The 20,300-nt window shown below is 55.2% G+C and overlaps 1 protein-coding gene and 1 long non-coding RNA gene across 3 annotated transcripts in view; one reads left to right on the forward strand and one right to left on the reverse strand.

Annotated features, from left to right (window-relative positions):
* Positions 1-7,419: 7,419 nt before the first annotated feature.
* IRX3 (iroquois homeobox 3) lies at positions 7,420-11,525 on the reverse strand. Its single transcript, XM_075765651.1, is given in 5 exon segments — positions 7,420-7,785; positions 8,519-8,585; positions 9,153-9,216; positions 9,219-10,292; positions 10,847-11,525. Coding segments are annotated over 5 exon segments (1,482 nt in total). The 5' UTR covers positions 11,069-11,525; the 3' UTR covers positions 7,420-7,730.
* LOC142603702 (uncharacterized) overlaps positions 8,114-20,300 on the forward strand; it is a 127,997-nt gene continuing 115,810 nt past the window's right edge. The window contains exons 1-2 of one of the 2 annotated variants that reach the window (XR_012837590.1): positions 8,114-8,870; positions 20,153-20,215. This is a non-coding gene — a long non-coding RNA (uncharacterized LOC142603702). The remainder of the gene's footprint in view (positions 8,871-20,152; positions 20,216-20,300) is intronic. The other variant, XR_012837591.1, reaches the window with a different exon arrangement.

A 20,300-nucleotide genomic window follows, 5' to 3' on the forward strand; every position in this document is an offset into this window, starting at 1 on the left:
AGCTGCCGACTGCGCCGGCGTGGCGAGGCACCGAGAGCGCCCAGGCGGCCACTTGGCCAAACACCCCGCGTGCCACCGGCCGGCCCCAGTCCCGCCACACTGACCCTCTTTCGTGGGAAGCGTTTCACATTCCAGCACCTTGCACACACGGAGCCTCTTTTCTAGGACGTCGTTACCTTGCTGTTATTTTACACTTCCTTCCCAAAAAAGCTTCAAAGTCTATTTTTTTTAACATATATTTATTAAAGCTTTCTCGCAGTAGTCAAAAGAATATTTGAATGGCCACTCGAAACCCCGCTGCCTAATGACGGCCGACTCGCTGAAGAAAGGAGGCGAGGGAGGCTTTACTTTGGGGCGGGGGGAGAGAAAATAAAGAGAAATCGGCCCAGCTTCAAAGGGCGCATTTCCATAATTGCCCTGTAACTTTGGCAAAATAAATCTGAAGGGCTGAGAAAAGCGCAATCTCTCAGATGAGTGCACTACAAAAGCCCCAGAGATCCCCAGTCCCACTTGTTACCATTCTAATTCAGTGAGAGAATTCGGTCCCTAACCTCGGTAACAAAAGCCATGAAATCACCGTCCTCCCATTCCGATAGCCCATTCCCAAAGAATAAGACCTTATCCAGCCTTTGTCTCCATCCTGCCCACGGAGGCTCGCTACGAGTTAGGATAGCATTAGGGGGAAGAACAACTGGCAGAGGTTTTCCAGACCGACAATTTAAACGCGCCGTCTTGGGTGCTCGGTTGCAAAGATGCGTGCGCCTAAATGGCAGGGGGAGATGGGGTCTGTCTCTGACTTCTTATCACAGGGAGCCTTTTCTGTGGTATATATGTCACTGAATTTCCATACAAACTGTTTGTCAAACTTCCCAAATGAAACAGGCACACCAGAGTTACGCAGGCGTTTTCCATCGGAAAAGGGAAAAATATCCTCCGCGACTGCTTCTAGGATTTAACGTTTGTCCTCAGTAGTACGCGATCTTTACAAAAGCAATAACAGTAATTATAAATAAAATTTAAGGAGCAAGTGTCTAAAATGGCTTTGCTGGCGCGGCCGCGGTCCCAACTTTGTAATTCCTTAGTGAAGAACTGACTGCTGAATGTGAATAGCAGGTCTTTTACAGCAAAGGCCCAATCTCCCGTCATTTGGCCCCTCTCTGACTTTTTTATTTTCTCAATAAGACAAGCTTTTGTGGCGATGTTCGGTATGGACAATCAGGACAGCCTTATAAAGGGATTGAGAAGGGCACACAAAGGGCTGCGGCAGCATCAAAGCGAGCCCGGCGGCACAATAGAGATGACATTTTTACATCCCAGGGCTGGGGCGGGCAGGGACTGAATACTGTGTCCATAGCAGTGTCAGTAAACAATGAGCAAAGTGGGAAAGGGGTGAAAACACAAGTCAAAATCTTTTTATTGAAGCCCCCTACACATCCATTGGGCATTTTCAGCCCTGCATTTGAAAGCTCTTCCATTTACTCACTCTCCGGATTCTCCTATTTAACTAACTGACTGATGATGGCTCCATTTTGATATCCGAAGAAAAGAATGGGAATTCTTCCTGAAGTGAATATATTAATTCATGAGATTTAATTGCCTTTTATTGGCAGTAAAGAAAATATTAGCTGCGTGGTGCTGTTCTTAAAGGGACACTGCCATCTTTAACACCACGTTTAAGAAGCACCAGCCTTACCTGCAGTACCAGTCCTGCCTCTGACTCTTGGAAGCGACGTTTTTCTTTTAGTTTGCCAGTTTCCTGCATTTAGTCTATTTTATTTATTTATTTTGCGGAACAAAAATAGGCTGGGGCGTTGTGTTGTTTCTAGCTGGTTTCTCGTTCCATTTCTCGTGCCCAAGCCCAAGGTCTCGGTGTGGTTCAAAGTACCGGCATGGAAAGTTTAAAAGCAGAGGATTTAACGCTGATCGTTCAGCAGATTCAGCGACTGCACCAGATGCCAGGAGGGCAGCCATGAGCGCTAAAACTTGCTTTCCCCAGCATTTTTTTCCTGGAATTACAAGGAACCATTTCTGTTAGTATCAGGCTATGATTTAGTACACTAGAGGAAACCTGTCTATCAAGCATAAATTTCTGACGTCGTCTTCTGTAGGAATCACTTGCGGAAGTCTCCATCTGAGGACTAGCGCCGCTGTTCGATAGCCATCTCAAATGTCCTTGTTCATTAAATTATTTTGGAATGGGGCTGCTCTAATCTGCTAGTGAAGCTTTACCTCTCTGGGAAGCAAGTTAGACTGTAACAGAGCAAATCGATGTTTTACTCCTTGTATCTAATTTCACATTACATCTATGTTTTTAAGCACTTAAATTTTACTGCTAAGGTATCTTGAGTATTGCGTAGTCCAGTGTGAATTATACTAATGATCGCTGAGCAATTCAATAGAGTGACTCATATATTTGAGAGAGAGACATATTTTCCTTTCACTGTTTTGCTTGCAAATAAGTATAGGATTAATGTATTAAAACCTCAGTTTTATGCATACTCGGTAAGTAATTTTATTCTAGCCTGGCTAGCTGGCCTACTGACATGTATTTTCACCACTGCTAAAAATAATGAGGAATCCAAGTGACACACGTTTATGGCTAGGAGTGCCATCAGATCCCTTGACCTAATTGAGCATGCCTACACACCTTAGAGTGTTTTGCATAACCACCTTAGACAGCAGGAACATTTCCAACCAGATTGATTGACATATTTTATTTCTACCTTAAGCTTAATCATGACCAAGAATGATTCATTTATACCTTTCAAACTTTAGGAATTGACACAGGAGACAACCAAGCCGCAGACTCCAGTGTAAGCAATCATGTAAAGGAAAAAATATATATTAATATAGGTTATTAACCTACTTAGCTGCTGAGGCCGATGTAATAAAATGGATTAATTAGCTGGTAGGAGAGTTACTTTATTTTATAAAATAAATGTCAAACTAGATTTTTTTCAGGAAAGGTTTCCTCCTAATTCACTCCTCCATTCTAAAGATTTCTCTGAGGTAACGTACAGAATCTAGAGAAGGTACCGTAAGGTGCGGTTTGATTTTTTTTTTTTTTCCATTTTTTCATATAAACCAGTTGGAGAAGAGCTCACCTCCCAGCAATAACCACATTGACTCTCAAACCGAGAGAGTTCTCGGCTTTTAAGGCATAAAGTACCTTCAAATAAATATCAGCGGTTTCCACACGCCATGCCTTAAACAGGAACAAAGCCTAATAGAATAGACTGTAATAAAAGTGCTGGTTCCAGCCCGTGTGTATGCGGCTGCTCTACGCTGAAAATGTCCTTTAGCACTTTTTAACCATATTCTCTAGTGTGTCAGCAAAGAGACTCCATCAGAGTATTTAACATTGCTGGGAGCAAAGGAATAAAGTGGAGTCACTGTTGATTATTACTCATTAGCCACAAGGACATCCACTTAACATGTGAATAAATGAATGACACCATGTCCTAATGGAAATGGCCTCAGTGTACCTTTAAGCAAAATGTTGTTTAATATCTTCCATTTGCTGAATAGTAAAGAGGCCTGTTGGACATGCATAGTTAGCAAGCAGCCATTGTTGCTTTGTTCCGATTTCAGCATTTAATAAAAAAAGATGTAGTCTTGACTGCAGCAAAGACGGGCCTCACAAACCCCGGGTGGCGGCACAGCCTCGTCCTCGTTCTGCAAAATTCAGAATTTCACCGGCATCCTAAAACCCATAAAGCAAACGAAGCCTTAGAAGGTACGTGTTCCTCATGATCCTGCTTTACATTCAAACGTATAAAACAAAGAACATCCGATATCTTTATTGGTTTTCTTAGATAAAACACAAGCAAGCTATAAGCCTTAATTTTCTTATTACCGTTTGTTAACAAGGAAGATAACACTCTCAAAAGTACTCGATTAGGACTCCCTTTGATTTGTATCTTGTTATGATTTCCAGGGCATATATTTTTGTGTTATTACTTTAGTACACTGATCGTTCTGATCAAACTGATAAAAAGAGGTATTTTGAAAGTGTAAATATTAACCGTACAGGTAAACCACATAATCTGAGCAGCATCTTGAACGCTGCCATGCTGAAGCACGCTTCGGGAAACAAATCACAGCTGAGATAGGCGCTCCTGTCTGGAAAGCTGGTGGGCTGGGCTGGAGGAGCCCTTCTGCCCTCAGACCCTTCCAGCAGTAACTTGGATCGTTCACAACTTTTTCCTTTTATTTTTTTACAATACAGCCGCTAAGAACAGCTGCAGGTATATTTGCTATATCACATATCGAAATACTCACGATCAGAATCCATACCAGGATGCATCTATTCCTATGGGAATAAACCAGCTTTAACTACCTCAGGAAGATAAAAGCAGGCGCATTAGCTAACGTGAAGGATTTGGGAGGATATTTTAACGCACGGTCTGATGCCCGATTGTGAAAACCGTGCCGGATCTTTTCCTTACTCGTGTAATTTTGTCTGCGTAACAGTTCGCTATCCTGGAGGCAGCTCACTGCTATTTCTCAGCTCACGGGGCTTTCTCCCGTCTTGTCCCCAGGCTGTGATGGGCACCTTGGCTGCGGTGAATGGGAAGCCCGACACGGCCCGCTACGCCCGGCGAGCGGCTCCCAGCAGAAGTGGGTCTGACAAGTTGGAAGTCTCTTTCTCCTGCCTCCTCCTCCTCCTCGCTGGCGCTTCCTCCGGCCGGCCCCGCGCAGACAGGGAGCGAGCGGGAGATGATTACATCAATCAGTGTCAGGTCTGGGAGCTGTGATTTATGAATATGCATAATGAGCTCTCACCTTTGAGAAGGACTAGCTAGGGAGATAATTGATTAGACAGGAAAAGAGCAGCCAACAGAGAGGGAGAGAGAGGCCTCTCTGCGCCGTCTCAGGCAGGCCTGGCTGGGGCTCCAGTGAGGCTGTCAAGCTGCGAGAGTGATTTCTAAAAAAAAAAAATAAAAATAATAAAAAAAAAAATACGAGTAGGATTTTTAATGTTTTGTTGAAACACGCATAACAAAATGTTTCCTCACAAAATTAATGGGAATTTTCTCCACATTAGGGAAGCCAGGCAGGCACAAAGGCTGCTTTCCCCCTGCAGGGAAACCAAGTTCTCACTTCCAGAAGCCAAAGGGAAGCCAAAGGGGCGGCTTTCCCATGGCTGCCACGCAGCCGCCGCTGCTGCGAGAGCATCCTCGCCGCTCAGGGCGAAGGGAGAGGGCTCTGCTGCAAAGGAGCCTTTAATGGAGGTGGAAAGCTGGGGATGCAATTGTTTTCCCATCGTGGTCTCATTATTTTCTTCCATCCCCCTTAAGCGTCTGTCTGGCCACTGTGTGAAAGTTTCTATGGAAAACCCACCAGGATGTCCAGAGGAAGGGGATGTGGAAATTTGCCTCTAGCTTTCTCTCCCCCCACCCCTCCCATTTTACATGCCATTAATCTTTCTCTTTTTTTTTTTTTTTCTTTTTTTTCCCTAGCAAGAATTGGCTAAGGAAAAAGCAGGGATACAAAGTGCAGAGAGACTGGGTAAAATTTACATGAGAAACAATCCGTTTTCTAACCACCCACCCACAGAGTTTCCCCTCGTTTCAGGAGCCTGTTGGAGCAAAAGAGGGGGAACGGTTCCTGGCGGAAGGACAGAGCTGTGAGGGCTGCGAGGAGGCAAATGCTGTTTCCAGGGCGAGCTGTGGCCAGAGAGGACGTACGGGGAAAGGAAGGGGACGTGGGGGGGGAAATATTAAAACAGGTATATAAAATGTGTGCATACACACACACATATATAGTGTAAACATATACACAAATCTTATCACTTACAAACGCCTAGGATTTAAAATGTAGTTTATCGGCCTAGTGCAACCCAATCCTATAAATAATACATTCCTATCACTATGACCTCAAAATGTCAATACCGCACAGCCCTGCACATTTGCATATCTTGTACTGTCTAAACTTGAAGCATGTCAGCTATGTGCTTCTGTTTGTACTTTAACTTCATTTTAACTCTTACTTCCTAGCTCCAAGCACCCTCCCCCTCTGTAGGGTCTGTCACCAAAACGAGAAAAGCACCAGCTATTTAATCACCCCCTCCGTAATTATGCCATTTCCAGAACTGTAAGGGGGGGGGGGGGGCACACACACACCCCCCCCACCCCACACATCCCCCCCAGGAGAGATACTAAGGAAGAGCCCGGGAACAAAAGCAGGAGGGAGCCGGCCTGCGAGCGCTGCCTGCCCAAGCTGCCCCCTCCAGCCGCGGGGATGAGCGGGGCCGGCCGCGGGCACCGGCTGCCGAGGGCCGGCGGGGAAGGGCGGGGGCAGCAGCCCCCGGCCCCAACAGCAGCCACCGCGGGACGGCTTTCAGCTGCTGCCGCCGCCGCTCGGGGCGGCCGGACCTCGCCCGGATCGGGCCAATTTTCAGCACTTTGCCGAGGAAATGAAGCTACAAGTTCTGGAGGCCGCTGCTCGGTTTCAGGCGCGGCGGGGGCAGCTGCGGCTCCCGGGACCGGGGGGCGGCGGGACGGGCAGCCTGGCCGGAGCGGAGCGGAGCTCCCCGCCGCTCTGCCCCGCCGCGCCTCGCTTCTCGGTGCCGCCGTTTCGGTCGGGAGCTGGCGGGGGGGGGGGGGGGGGGGGACACGGGACACACGGGCCATCCCCGGCCCCGCCGCCCGCTCCGCGCAGCCCCGCGGTCTCGGCCAGCCCCTGGCCGGCGCCCCGCTCAGCGGCACAGCGGGTCCGGGGGACCCCCCCCCCAAAAAAAAAACCCCTGACCCCTGGGATGCGGGAGGGGAATAACGCGGCTCCGTTCCCGCCCCGCAGCGGCACTGGCGATCCCCGAAGTTTCCTTCCAAGTAACCCCTCCCGCGCTCCGCGGGGCCCGGGCGATCAATAGCCGGCACCCGGTAATAAGGTCCTCGGGGGGCCACGGATCACCGCCGGGCCGCTGCCGGCTGCTCCCGGGCTCCCCCACCCACCCACCCCCGGCGCAGTCCCCCGCTTCCCCGGGGCAGGGCGCTGGCCCCGGACCCGCACACGGGCTCGCACACCGCGGCCCCGGCCGCCACCGACCGCCGGGCACCGGGACGGGGCGGCGGCGCCTGCAGGGGGCGCTGCGGCTCCAGCGTTCGGCCCCGCCGCCGCCGCCGCCGCCGCCGCAGGAAGGGCCGCGCGCCCGGCACGGCCCCGCCACCCGCCCGCCACGGCCGCTGCTGCCCGGCGGCGCCCGGCCTCGGCACAGACCCGCTCCGCCTCCGGGCGGCCCCGGCCCCGCCGGCCCGCCGCCGCCCCGCGCTCCGGCCGAGGATGCGCCGCTCCCGCCGCGGCCCCAGCGCGGCCTCGGCTGCCGCGGAAAAACAGTAACCGGCGGCGGGAGGGGGGGGCGGGAAGCTGGGACCGGGGGGGGGGGAGAAAAATAACTCCAGAGGTGGGAGAAGAGAGTGTAGTCAAAGTGGCAACAGTTTATTTATTAGCCAAAAATATATACTTTCTTGTACAATTTGGTTCACACATATGTACATTTTTACTGTATGTACAAAAACAAACAACAAAAAAAAATCGAAACACCTAATTCTCACTGGACTTCCAAAAAACCTCACAAACTCAGCTAATCCAGATGATAGTACAGAAGCAGGTTGGTTTTGTCTTTTTTTTTTTTTTCCCTTTTTAGTTTTAATATATGGACATGCTTACAAGTTGTAACTATACAGAGATTTCTTTTTACAATCATTACAACAACAATAAAAAATTAACTATGATGATGACAACGCCGATAGAACCATAGCGGCATCAAGTTGGTTCTGGGGCCTGGAAAAAAATGACACAGAAAAAAATATTTAATAGGATCTCTAGTCAGATTGGGCTGGCACAATATTTTTAACTATAGGTAGCACTAGTTTTGTTGTTGTTGTTGTTAATTTTTTTTAATAGATCTCTAAATATAAAAAGTTTTCAGAGCGACTTATAGCAAATTTATTTAGCTACGAAAATACCACGGGCCCGATCCCCGTGGTTTCAATCAATCAAAAAGAGTAATTTATTTCAGTGACTGCTACGCCAAACTCAGGACAGCGAGGCTCAGCCTCTTCAGTTTTCATACTAGCTGGGTCGTTGGGGCTGGTGGTTTTGGTTTTTTTTTTTTAATTTTATTTTATTTTTATGTATTATTTTGCCACTGCCGCTGTATTTCTCCCTCCGGCTGGGCGACGCCGGCGGGTTGCTCTCGGCGTGCCGGCGGTGCGGGGGGAAAGGCTCCCGCCCTGCCCGGCCAGAGCCGCCCCGGCCCCGAGCACAGCAACCGCCCGGCCCCGCCGCCACCGAGCGCCGCTCGGCCTGCCCCCGGGAACCGCTCGCCAAGGCCGCAAGAGAGAACAGCAACGGAACAAAACAAAACAAAACAAAAATCAGAATAACCCACCACGCACGCAGTGGAAGAACAAGAAACCGCCCTGGAAAGGGAACTAAAGAAGCGGAGAAAATAAGCTAACCATTTACAACTCCCTCTATATATCCTTAGGAGACGGAGGAAGCAATCTCTTACCGCCTCTGCACTGGCTGGAAAGCTGTCTTTATTAACTTTTTCTCTACTTCCAAGGCACTAGATCGATCTAAAAAGAGAAAAAAAAAAGAAAAAAGAAAAAAAAAAAGCGTTCCTTTATAGCCCCCGTTTTATTCCCCACCCCACCACCCCCAACATCCCTGAATTAAGCCTCTGGACTTAAGATCTCTCTTAGCAAGCTGCAAATACGACAGAACGACTGCTTTGCTGCAGGACTGACCGTCAAAAGGAAAATAAACCAACCCCGGAGCAAGCCTTACGGCCGGGTCCTTCTCACAAAGACGATTTGAGCAGCAACAACAACAGCAACAAAAATTATCTCCGTCGGAGGAAGGTAATTCTCGGGGTTTTAGACCAACCTGGCGAGGAGGGGCCCCCCCCTGCCGCCACCGCCGCCGCCCCCGGGGGCCCCGCGGCCGCCCGCCCGCCGCCACCTGCGCCCCGACGGCTGCGCCGCGCCGAGGGCACCGTGAGAAAACCGCGGGGCCGGCGCCCCCCGCCTCGGCCCCTCGCACAAGGTCCCGCGGGGCCTCCCGCGCAGCCCCGCCGAGCCCCCCCCTCCCCCCCGCGGTGCCTGCCGGCCCGGCCCGGCCCCGCCGCGTCCCTCAGCGGTCACCTGCTCCGGCGGGCTCCGCGCTCTGCGCCTGGTCCGCGGGCCGCGGAAAGGCGGCGGCGGCGGCGGCGGGGGGGGGGCGGCGGGGGCAGCCCCCAGCCCCAGCAGGTGGGGAGTGTTCAGTAAGGCCAGCGGGTGCGGGGGCGGGTGGTGGTGGTGGTGGTGGGCCGGGAAGGCGCGGTTGGTCCAGTTGGGGAACTTGCCCAGGGGGCAGGAGGAGACGAGTCTGTGGGGCGGCGGGGGCGGCGGGGGGGGCAGCGGCAGCGGCTGGGGGGCGGCCGCCGGCGGGGAGCCGCCGCCGGGAGACTTGCGGGGGTTGTCCGGGCTGGTGGCTGTCTCGGCCAGCGACCAGATCTTGGGCTTCGGCAGAGTGCCGGCCAAAGCGCCGTCCGTCGGGGAGGAGGCGGCGGAGGAGGAGGCGGAGGAGGGGGGCGAGAGGTGGTGCGGCGGCGGCTGGAGGGGCGGCTTGAGGGGCTCCAGGCCGGCGGGGACGGCGGCGGCGGGGAGCTCGCACTTGTGGTGGTGGTGGTGGTGGTGGTGGTGATGGTGGAGGTGGTGGTGGTGGCGGAGGTGGTGCGGGTCCCCCTCGGCGGCCTTGAGGTAGCGCTCCTCGGAGCCGGGCAGGTCCTCGAAGCCCTCGGAGCCCTCCGAGTCCGTCTTGGAGTCGGAGTGCAGGAGGTCGGCGTCCTGCAGCTCGTCCTCCAGCTCATCCTTGTTGCTCTCGATGTTCTCGGTGTCGATGTTCTCCAGGTCGATCTCCTCCTCGTCCTCCCTCTTGTCCTCTTCCCCCTCGTGGTCGCTCCCGTAGGAGTTGCCCTCCTCGTCCGTCCTGCTGCGGGGGGCCCAGGTCATTTTATTCTCCTTTTTGAGCCGCCGCCGCGCGTTGGCGAACCAGGTGGAGACCTGGGTGAGGGTCATTTTGGTGATGATGGCCAGCATGATCTTCTCGCCCTTGGTGGGGTAGGGGTTTTTCCGGTGCTCGTTGAGCCAGGCCTTGAGGGTGCTGGTGCTCTCCCGGGTGGCGTTCTTGGGCCGCGACGGGTCCCCGAACTGGTACTGCCCGTAGGGGTAGAAGGCGGGGTGGTGGTGGGGGAAGGCGGCGTGCTGCACCCCCGGGCTCTCCTTCAGCTCGTACTGGGCGCCCTGCAGCGAGAGGGAAGGGGCGGCCCGGCTTGAGACGGCGCGCCGGGCCCGGCCCGGGGCCCCTCCGTCCCGCCGCCGTTACCGGGAGCGGACCCCGCTCGGCACCAGCGCGGCGGCCGGGCCGAGCTGCCTCCCCGCGTCGCCGCGCTCCCCGGCCCCGGCCGCTCCGGCCCCGGCAGCTCGGGCCCCGCCGGCTGCGCCCCGGCCCAGGCGGGCGGCCGGTGCCGGCGGGGTGCCCGGGAGGGAGGACCGGCTGCCCAGGTGCGTGTGCGCGGCGGGGCCGGTCCCCGCAGCCGTCAAACCCTGCGGGCGGAGGGGGCGGGGGGGGGTGTGTGGGGGGGGGGGGAAAGCCGCGGGGTCGCCGCTCCAGCCCTGCCCCTCTCCGGCGGCTCTCCCGGGGCAGGACAGCGATAACGCCCCGTCTCCCCCGAGAGCCCTCCCGGCGTCTTCCCCGGCGGTCCCCCGGGCCGATCCCCAGCGCGAACCGCGCCCGGGCCGGCCCCATCCCGATCGTCCCGGGGAGCGAGCGGCGAGCCCCGGGGGGGGCCTCTTACCAGCTGGGGGAAGATGGGCAGCTCGGCGGCGTAGGGCAGGAAGGCTCCGTAGCCCTGGGCGGCGGCGGCGGCGGCGTAGGGCGCGCCGTACATGGAGGAGAGCACGTTGGAGAGGGTCCCGGACGGGGCCAGCTCGGCGCCGCCGCGGGAGCCGCCGGTCCCCGGGCGCTCCGCCGGGTAAATCGGCCTGATGTACTGATAGCCCAGCTGGGGGAAAGACATGGTGGGGGAGCGGGGGCAGGGGAGGGGGGGGAGGAGGAGGAGGAGGGGGGGAGAAGAGAGGAAGAAGGGAGAGAAAGGGGAGAAAGTAGCAGGGCCGGGAGCGGAGGAGGGAGCCGGGTCGCTCGCCCTCGCCGGCCGCCCGCACTTTCAGCGCCTCCCGCAAACTCCGGCGGACATGGGGGGCGGGGGGGGGGGGGAGCCGGGGGTGCGCGGAGGCCGCGGGCTCCCTCCTGTCCTCGGCCGCCGCGGTAAACGATCCGATCGCTTCTTTCTTCTCTCACTTTTCCTATTGATCTGAGTGGACCCAGGTCAGGTCCTAACAGATTGCCTGAGATTATTGGGACTCTGGGCTCTGATTGACATTTCTAGTCTCTCACAAGCCCCTCCTATTTCTTTTAAGTCTCTCTCTCTCCCTCTGCCTCCCTCTCTCTCTCATGCCCAGAGCTCGCTCTCGCCGGGTTTGTCACTAGCTGCCTTTTTTTTTTTTCTCTTCTTCTTTTTTTTTTTTTTCTAAATCTGTTTACTGACGTCGCGATCTTTTATTTGAGTTGCTTTCAAATCTCGTTTTAGCGATCGCCAATCAGTTGTGTGTTTTACAAAGGTTTAACCCTGCCTCATGGTATTCTAATTATATAGAGATAGATTTAGATATAATTTCTTTCATAGCCCCCCCCCCCTCCCCCGGAGCATAGGAAGCCGGGGTGTCAGCTGTGAGCGGCACACGAGAGGGACAGGAAAAAGTTGTGACATTTAAAAATAAAGGCCCCCCCTCCCCTAGCCCCCCTTTTCAGGTTTTCAAATTTACAGCCTTTCCTTGCCCGGGTTCATTTTGTTTTCTTTATTAAGATATTCCGTCCTTCCCTTCCCCCTCTCCGGCCCTGGCGAGGGTTACATCTCCTAATATAGATTTTAAAGGCTATTAGGTTTAGTTTATTTTATTAAATTTGCGTTGTGCAGAGCTACCTTGAAAAATATCCTAATGTACTGAATCTTTAAGGACTTCTCTACATTTTGTCTGGGCTAACAGTGGGCAGATACAGTGGAAAAGCTAAGTTAATTTTCCTCCTAATAAGGGACTTCAAAGAGTTGTAGGTCACAATTTTACATCAAAGGCAGAAAAGAAGGCAAATTAAAATCTTAACAAAGGAAAGACGGGAGCAGCCCTCTGGGCCATTAGTAAATAAGTGGTGTGAAAAAAGGGACAATGACAGGCACTGGAATTAAACTCATTAACACCTTTTTGTCTTGGTGCGAAATCTCTAATTAGGAAATTTATGATCATTTTGCTTATTCCCTCTGTTCTGAATCACTACAAGGCTTAGAAGGAAGTACCTGGTACGTGCAACATTTGCAAAGGGAGCAGTGGCACGGGCTCGTAAGGAGCTATTGGGAAGGAGTCAAGATACGTTTTAATTACCGAATAAGATTTTTTTTTTTTAATGATCAACACATTTTAAATTACAGCTTGCTTTTTTTGTGTGTGTCGTCCGTCCCGTCCCGTCCCCCCCCCCTTCTCCGAAACTCAGCGTGTGAGTTGCAATTTAGCCTTTTCAGAGTAGTTAAAACACAGTTCAATCTCGGCGCGTCTTTGGCGAGCGCCAGCGCGCCCTGCTCCGCTCCTGCCGGGAGGAGGGAAAGGGGGAAACTTCCTCCAGCCCGGGCGGCCCTGAGTGCGGGCAGGGGAGAAGGGACCTCAACTTGCCATCGTTATCTGCTTTTTTTTTAAATACTCGGTGGTTTTTTGTTTGGTTTGTTGTTTTTTTGTGGGTTTTTTTTTTTTTTAAAGTTTGTAGAGTCTTTTGAGGAGTTGAGATTGGAGGAGAGCCCTTTAACCATATTCCTCTCTCTTCCTAAATACTCTCTGGATTTATTGCCTTTAAAATATGATTTAGGTACAATATAACCACTGTGCCCACAGTATGGATTTTTATAACTACATTTCTTTAAAAATGAAATTCATGTCAGATTATGCAGTTAAAGGAATCGACCTTGATAGCTTGCTATAATAAAACTGTATCAGCTTGTAATAAATGCGGATTATAGCAAAGCAAGCTCCAGAATTAAAATTCCCTGAATCAATATATGAAAATCTGTAGGAAACATCTCTAATCGTATTAAGTTCATCTTTATAGCATTTCCTATCTGCTAATCTAGTGCAAAACCAACTCTGGGTTGGAGGAATTTGTTTTCTTCTATTCGACGTTGCTCCTGTAATAGCTTTTGATAGTATAATGCAATGGAGATAACAATATTAAATTCAGTTATAAGTTTATTTCTTTTTAATTCAAAAGGAAAACAGGCAGCGAACCCCACGCCCTCGTTTGCTTTAAACTTTTCTATAGGAAGCGCTCGGCTGGGGCGATGCGATGTCCAGGGGGTCGAGGGAGACTTCGAATGCAGACCACGACTTTTAAAAATATCTGCCTCGGAGAGAAAAGGGAGGAATTTGGAAAACCGGACAAATCGGTCGCCGTTTGATGCGGTCGTGCTCGCCACGCTGGTGGTACAGCCGGGCTGTGCCCCGCACGGGTGGGCACGGGGGCACACGCGTGTCCCACATCACCGGACCCGTCTTTCTGTGGCTGCGGGACTGTCGAAGCTGGCAGGATTATTTGGTGATGTTTAACCAACAGCACGATGGATACGAGTTCGTCCCCCGCCGGAGCCACCGGCAGTGGCGAGCGGGGCTGGGCTGGGAGCAGCCGGGGCGATGCGGGAGCGGGGGGTTCCCCGGGGCCCTGGGGGGGTTCCCCGGGGCCGTGGGGGGGCTGCCGCGGGGCCGTGGCGGTGGGCAGCTGGGAGGGAGACACGGGAGGTGAGAAATTTATGGGTGCGAATGGATCCGGGTGAGGGTGAAGGATGGTTTATTAATGGGAAAGGAACGGAGAGGAAACGTAGCCGGACCAAATGGACGGGAGGAGAAATCTGCAGGGGTGCAGTTCTCGGCTGAGGGGGAGGAAAAGCAGCGGAGAAGACAGACAGCAAACTGGGGGGGGAGAGGAGGCGAGAGGAGACATCTTCCCGGGGGCAGGGCGGGGGTGTGGGAGCGATGCCCACGGCGAGGAGCGCCGCACGCCTCGGGCAGCGGGGTGCGGGGGGGGTCGCTGCGGAGAAGGGACGAGCGCGGGGCTGGGAAGCCGCAGGGTGCGAGGCGAGGAGCGGAGCCGGGCAGGGCGAGCGGGGGGCGGCGGCGGGAGCGGAGCGGGGAAGGGAGCAAAGCAGCGGCGGGGGGAGAGCGAAGCCGAGCGGGAGCCGCTTTGCCTGGCTGGAGCCGAAGGGAGATGGCGAAGGGAAGGCTGGGGCCGGCTCGTCCTCCGGGGCGGCCGGGGGGAGCCGCGCGGGGCCCGAGGGCCGCCGCCCCCGGGGGAAGCCGCGGCGGCGGAGCGCTGCTCGGCCGGACAGACACGTGTCTTCTGGCCGGGACCTGTCAAAGCTGGGAGAGCGGCTCCTGATTTATTACCCCAAACACACACACCCCCCCCCCGCCAGCCCGCCCGCCCGCCCTCCCCCCGGCCTCGCCTCCCTCCTCTCCCGGCTGGCTCACACGGTCGCCGAGCTAAACCCAAACCTCCCTCCGGCTCCAGCTGGGCTTCCCCGGGTTCCGCAGCCGGCTCCGGGACTGCGGGACCGGCCCCGCCGGGAGGAGGTGCCGGGCCGGGCACTGTCCGTGGGCAGCATCGCGCCCGCCCCCGGGACCCCGGGACCCCAGCACCGGTTCCCATCGCCCGCCCCCCGCCGCGCCCCTCTCTGCCGGGTCACGGGAGACGGAGGGGACCGGGACACACGGCCCGGGAGGTGGCCCCGGCCCGGGGGTGTCTCTGTGCCGCAGGGGGGGCTGCGGGCTCAGGCAGGCCTCTGCCGGGCCGTGGGGTGCCCGGGGGCCGGGCCGGGCCGGGAGCTGCGGCGTGCCGCCGCACACGCGGGGACGGGGCGCAGCCACCGGGGGAAGGGGGATAAACAAACAAGCGGGATTAGGAGAAGGACCGCAGTTAAAAAAGAGTTAAAAAAAATAGAGGGAAAGATCAAAGCGCTGGGTAAAAGACTCTTCAAATTACACGTTTGAAGCTTTTCCATAATTCCAAGGCGACAGATAGATAACAAGCTGCACATTCCTTATCACATATGGAATCAATCTGAAAGGAGTCTCTTGATCAGAATCTGTTAATTGCAGTGACGTATGATTTGGAAAGAAAACACAATTAATGACCCTTCATGTTAGGGCTTTCGGACGAGGCCGCAGACAATCCGCGCTCTGCAGTCGACGGCAACTTTTTTATTATTATTGTTTTTATCAGTAAACTATGAAAGGGAGACATTCCTCGAGCCTCGGCGACTGTTTTGTCTCCGTTCCTGTTGCAGGTTTCTTCAGAAGGGGGAGGAGAAGAGAAGGGGACGGGAGTGCGTGAGCGCCTTTGCTTCAAGGTTTGGGGAGCTAAAATGATTTAGTACCTTGTCTGTAAATCTAATGACCTAAGGTGAGAAAAAATACTTCATCTTTTATTATTACCATTTGTGGTGAGCGTTACCAGGAAACAGCAGAACCCGTTTGAAATGGTAAATATATGTATCCATTTAAAACCCATTATTGCAGAGATTTTCCCAAAGCGAAATAAAGCAAATCTCCCCAATCCCATTTTCTAGCGCCCTCTGTCCACGGCTCCCCTTGGCTCCGCCGCCTCTTCCCGGGCGCTGGGACCGCTGAGCCTCGGCCCAGCCTCCCTGGGTGCTGGGGGGTGGGCAGCAGTGGGTGCTCCGGGGCTGCTTGCGTGACATGTGTCCTGTAACGTTAGGAAAGGAGGGAGCAACATTTTAAAAAACCTTTACTCTCTCATTAAAAGGTAATGGCTTTGTTTTAGGAGGGAGGGGGAGAGGTTCATTTGAAGGTTATAAAGCATACACTTTAACGAATCGAAGTGAAATTAGTTAATAAGAAAATGCTGGCCAGAAGCTCTCCGGGCTTTTAAGTGCTCTCCAGGCCATTTAGGGAAATTGAATAAGAACTGACTCCGTTACCTGCGGCCCCAACTATTATCTCCAGTCCTGCACAGAGGCGAGAAGGGAAAAATAGTGCCTGAGAGACCTGAAGTCCCGTACACCTCCAGCCAGCCTATTTCCTCGAGAAATGATGTCCCCTTTCTGCTCACAATCGTGTTCTCCTCCTGCTGCTGCTGCTTTTAAGCAGACCAGACTGCACTGCGTACCACAAGGGGGTAAGCAAAGGTAAGGGGCCACCGGCAGATGCTGGAGGCTCCGGGGGCAGCTCTGAACAGCAGCCTCATCCCCGCTCGGGCAAAGCTGGCCTCTTGGTGTTATTTTTTTTTCCCTTTCATTTCTCTGAGGTTTTTTTTTTTTTTTTTTTCCCCACCATTGTGGTGCTCTGCTGATTTGCGTTCGGACCGTTGCCAATAGGTCAGTATACTGTGTTACCTAACTTCCTATCCGCTCCCTTTCTCCCTCCCTTTAAACTTTATAGTTTTCAGAGGTGTTAATAAAACCTTTCCTTTGGTAAATCGTTCATTAGAAACCCCACAGAAACCTGGAAAGACTTCAGAAAAGAAACAACAGCGCTCAGGAATGAGAGGTTGGGAGAAGGCTTTTGTCCAAAAAACGCATAATTGCTGTGAATCTTAGGAAACATTAATCTTTATAGGAATTTGTGATTCATATCTGTGGTTTGACCGTTTAGGTGATTTATAATCTGTTAGTGCAATTCACTAATTTTATGCCAATATATTTTATGCACCCGGTTAGACTTTCCATCGTCCATCGGAACGAGCGGCTTTTGTGTCTCGCTGGTGTCAGAGCGGCTCTCTGCCTCCGACCTCCGGCGGGGGACGTTCCCGGCGCTCCTCGGGAGCCGAGAAGTGAGCAGAAAGTGCACGCAACTGTGGGAAACTTCCCCTCGCCATTTTCCGTCACATCTTTCCTCGCTCGCAGTCCCCCGGCGCTTATCGGCCGGGCGGGAGCCGCTCCCGCCGAGCCCCCGCCTTCCTCCGCGGCCGCGGGGATGTGCGCGGCTCCGGCAGCGGCTCCGGCGGGAGGGCTGCAGCCTTTGTAAGTCGGAGACGGGGATGTCCCGGGTTTCTCGAGCTTTACCAGCGACTTTAAACCCAGATTATTCCCCTCCTGCGGCTCCGTTCCCTGGTACGCCCTCGGTGGAGCCTCCGGCACGGTGCAGCGGGGAGCCGCGTCCCCACGCCGCGGGGGACTCACGCCGCCCCGGGCACTGACCCGCCCCCGGGGCCGCTGCGGTGGGACGGTCCCGACGGGACGGTGCCTCTCCGGCTCCCCCGGCCGGGTACCCCCGTCCCTCTCCCCTCGTCGCCAGCCCCCCCCGGGATGGGCACGGTGCATCTGGGGGGTGTGGGGGACGGGCCCGGGACCCGGAGGTGCCGGCGCGCCGTGCGAGGGAAACGCAGCTCAAACGGCGGCTCTGGGCGCTTTCAGTGTCTGCGTGGAAGCGCAGCGGGGCATTCCCCGGGTGAGACGTTTCAGCGCTCCGCGGCCGCCGCACGGGAGAGCCGGGGCTGCGGACAGCTTCGCCTAATTTGTAACTGGGTTTATTAGCTGGAGGGGAAAACGCAAGAAAAGAAAAGGAGCAGCAGCTGCACTGAAGATAACACTGCGCAGAGTCTAATCTTGTGACACAATCATTAATTACTGTTGTATTAATTACTATTTTTCCCAAACAGTCCCTGCCCGGAAGAGCTTACAGCCCACATCTGCTGTGTAACGATACTCTGGTTTAGAAACGATTCCCCCATTAGGTCCCGGGTAGCGTTTACAAATGGCAACACCTACAGTATCGAAGCCCGTCATCTTGCAGCCTGAGATTTTCTGTCCCATCGGCCTGGGTAGGATGATTTTGATGCCGATAAAATACATTTAAATGTCGAAGTCTTTATGCACGTACCTATTCCAGTCTTTATGCACGTACCTATTCCGCCCGAACTTTTAGATCGCGATGGCGTAACTGCTTTATTTGCTCTTCATCCCACGGATGCTGCCTTATATCAGTAACAAACAAGCATTGATTTTATGGTAAAGTCACTTTGGGATGGGAATGAGTAACTCCAGGCAGTGCTATCACTGTATTACATGGAAATGGCCCAGGTAACAAGATGAACATTGATTCAGCATTATGTTTGATCAATAATGAAATAAGTAACTTCAGGGCCAAATTAAAATGCAAGCTGGCTTAACGCTGCCAGCTTCTGGGCTAAGTGACAAGGCTAATTCAGCAGGGAAATGGCAATATTTGCATTAGAGGCTGCATCTGTTGTTTGGTGGAAGAGGCTGGATCTGCAATAACGCTGGATAAAACTGCAAGGAGCGGGTTTGAGGGGAGCCCTGACGGTGCCCGGGCCGGTGTGCCCGGGCCGGGGGGGGGGGGGGGGTACCACCGCCCCACCGGGGCAGTGCCGCTTCGCCCTCGGCTCCCCTTGGCTTTGGGCCACGACGGAGCTGAGCTGCAAAAAATACTTCAGGGCGGGTAACAGAAACCCAGCGTGCTCCGTTTCGCAGATAACCAGATGGTGTTAGCACTTGGCGAAGGAAATAATACGCTTTTACAAACTCCCCGGCGCACGGGGGCCTGGGCCCTGCCTGCGCCCCGCGTCACCCCCGCCCGGCCCCGGGGAAGGCTCCACGGTGTATCTTGGAAGTGAGCGGGGAAGGGGAGGTGATTTAGGAGACGAGTATGGCTAGAGCTCCCTGTATCGGCCGCCTTTGGCCCGGTTTATCCGCTGTTTTGTCCATGGCCGGTTTTTACAGCTCTGCCATCATTACCGGGACGGTGACGTGCATTGATTTCCAATGGCGGTTCTCGCCTCCAGCTGGCCAGCACCGGCACCGGGGCACGGGGCGAGTCACCGAGGGTAATTCCTCGGTTAGGAGGAGGAGGAGAAGGTGTAAGGTGTAATCCCGTGCCCAAAACCGGAGGTGGGGCGGTGCGGAGACCGGCGGCTCCGCTGTGCCGTGCCGGGAGGAGGTGTTACCGTCGGGAGAGCACGAAGCACCGGGGGGATGCGAGGCGGCTGGAGCTGCCGGTGTGTGCGGGTGAGGAGGCGGTGGGCAGGCACGGGAAGGCAAGACAGGCAGCCGGCGTGCAACATAAACTGGGAACACCTCGTCTTGCGGCATTTTTCTAAGTTGTTATCTTTCTAGACAATCTTTAAACATTTATTCGAACGTGGGGAAAAAAATAAAAGAAAAGGAAGTGCTCTCCCCAAGAGAACAGGGAACACCTCTCAGCGCAGCCCGGGCTAAGCTGAGTGTGCCAGAGGCGTGTGTGCCTCTGCCCCGGGCTGCAAACAGGCAGAAAGCGCGGCTGCCTTTCACCGGGGAGGGGACACCAGGTCGGCGGGGCAGGGGGGGGACCCCGACGGCCGCCCCAGCGGTGGGTGGGTTTCTGCCCGCCCGGCACCGGCGCTGCTGCCGTCCCGGTGCAGCCCTGAAACCGGAGCCGTGAATAGGGCCCAGTGTGGCGGAGGTGCGGCTGGAAATGGATGATGTGGTGGGTGAGGGATGGCCCGGGGGGGCGGGCGGCAGCGCGCCGGGGGACAGAACCGAAGGGGCCGCGGACGGCGGGAGCTCGGCGGGGCGGGCAAGGCATGGGGAATGGGGAATGGGGAATGGGGAATGGGGGGGCCCGGGACTGCGTGGCGTGGCACTGCGTGCGCCCCCGCTCCCGCCCCTCCCGGGCGGCAGAGGTCAGCTTCCCCCCTAGGGTGCCGGTACAAGCCCGGAGAAGGGGTACAGACCGGGGGGGGTGGATTTAGGGAGGCAGAGTGGGAGCCCGGTGCAGCCCCCGTTCCGTTTGCAGGCGGTGGGACCCCCCGCCCCGGGGGAGTGCAGGCCCGCCGGGAGAGGGCCACCGGGGCCCCGCCGCAGCGCTGCGCGGCCGCGCACCCGGAGCTTTCGGGGGGTGCGGGAGCGGGATCGGCCGGAGCGGGTCTCGGGGCTCCTCTCCGCGGCCCCGTGTGCCCCAGCCGGCACCGCGGCGGGACGCGGCGCCCGGACCGTGCGAAAATAAAAAAAGAGAAGGGGCCGGCGCTGGCGTTATTGCTCTTTCCTCTCCTTAAGCAGGTCAAACGCGATCGTTCAGAGCTATTGATTGCTCCACGGGCTTGTAGTGATTTGTTAAAAGTAAGTAAGGGCGAGCAGGAGGTGCGGAGAACAGCTCCGGGATCAGCCGTGGAGGGAAAGCGCGGGTGGAGCGGAGCGGGGCGGG

The sequence above is a fragment of the Balearica regulorum genome, chromosome 13 (assembly GCF_011004875.1).
Source record: "Balearica regulorum gibbericeps isolate bBalReg1 chromosome 13, bBalReg1.pri, whole genome shotgun sequence".
NCBI lineage: Eukaryota > Metazoa > Chordata > Aves > Gruiformes > Gruidae > Balearica > Balearica regulorum.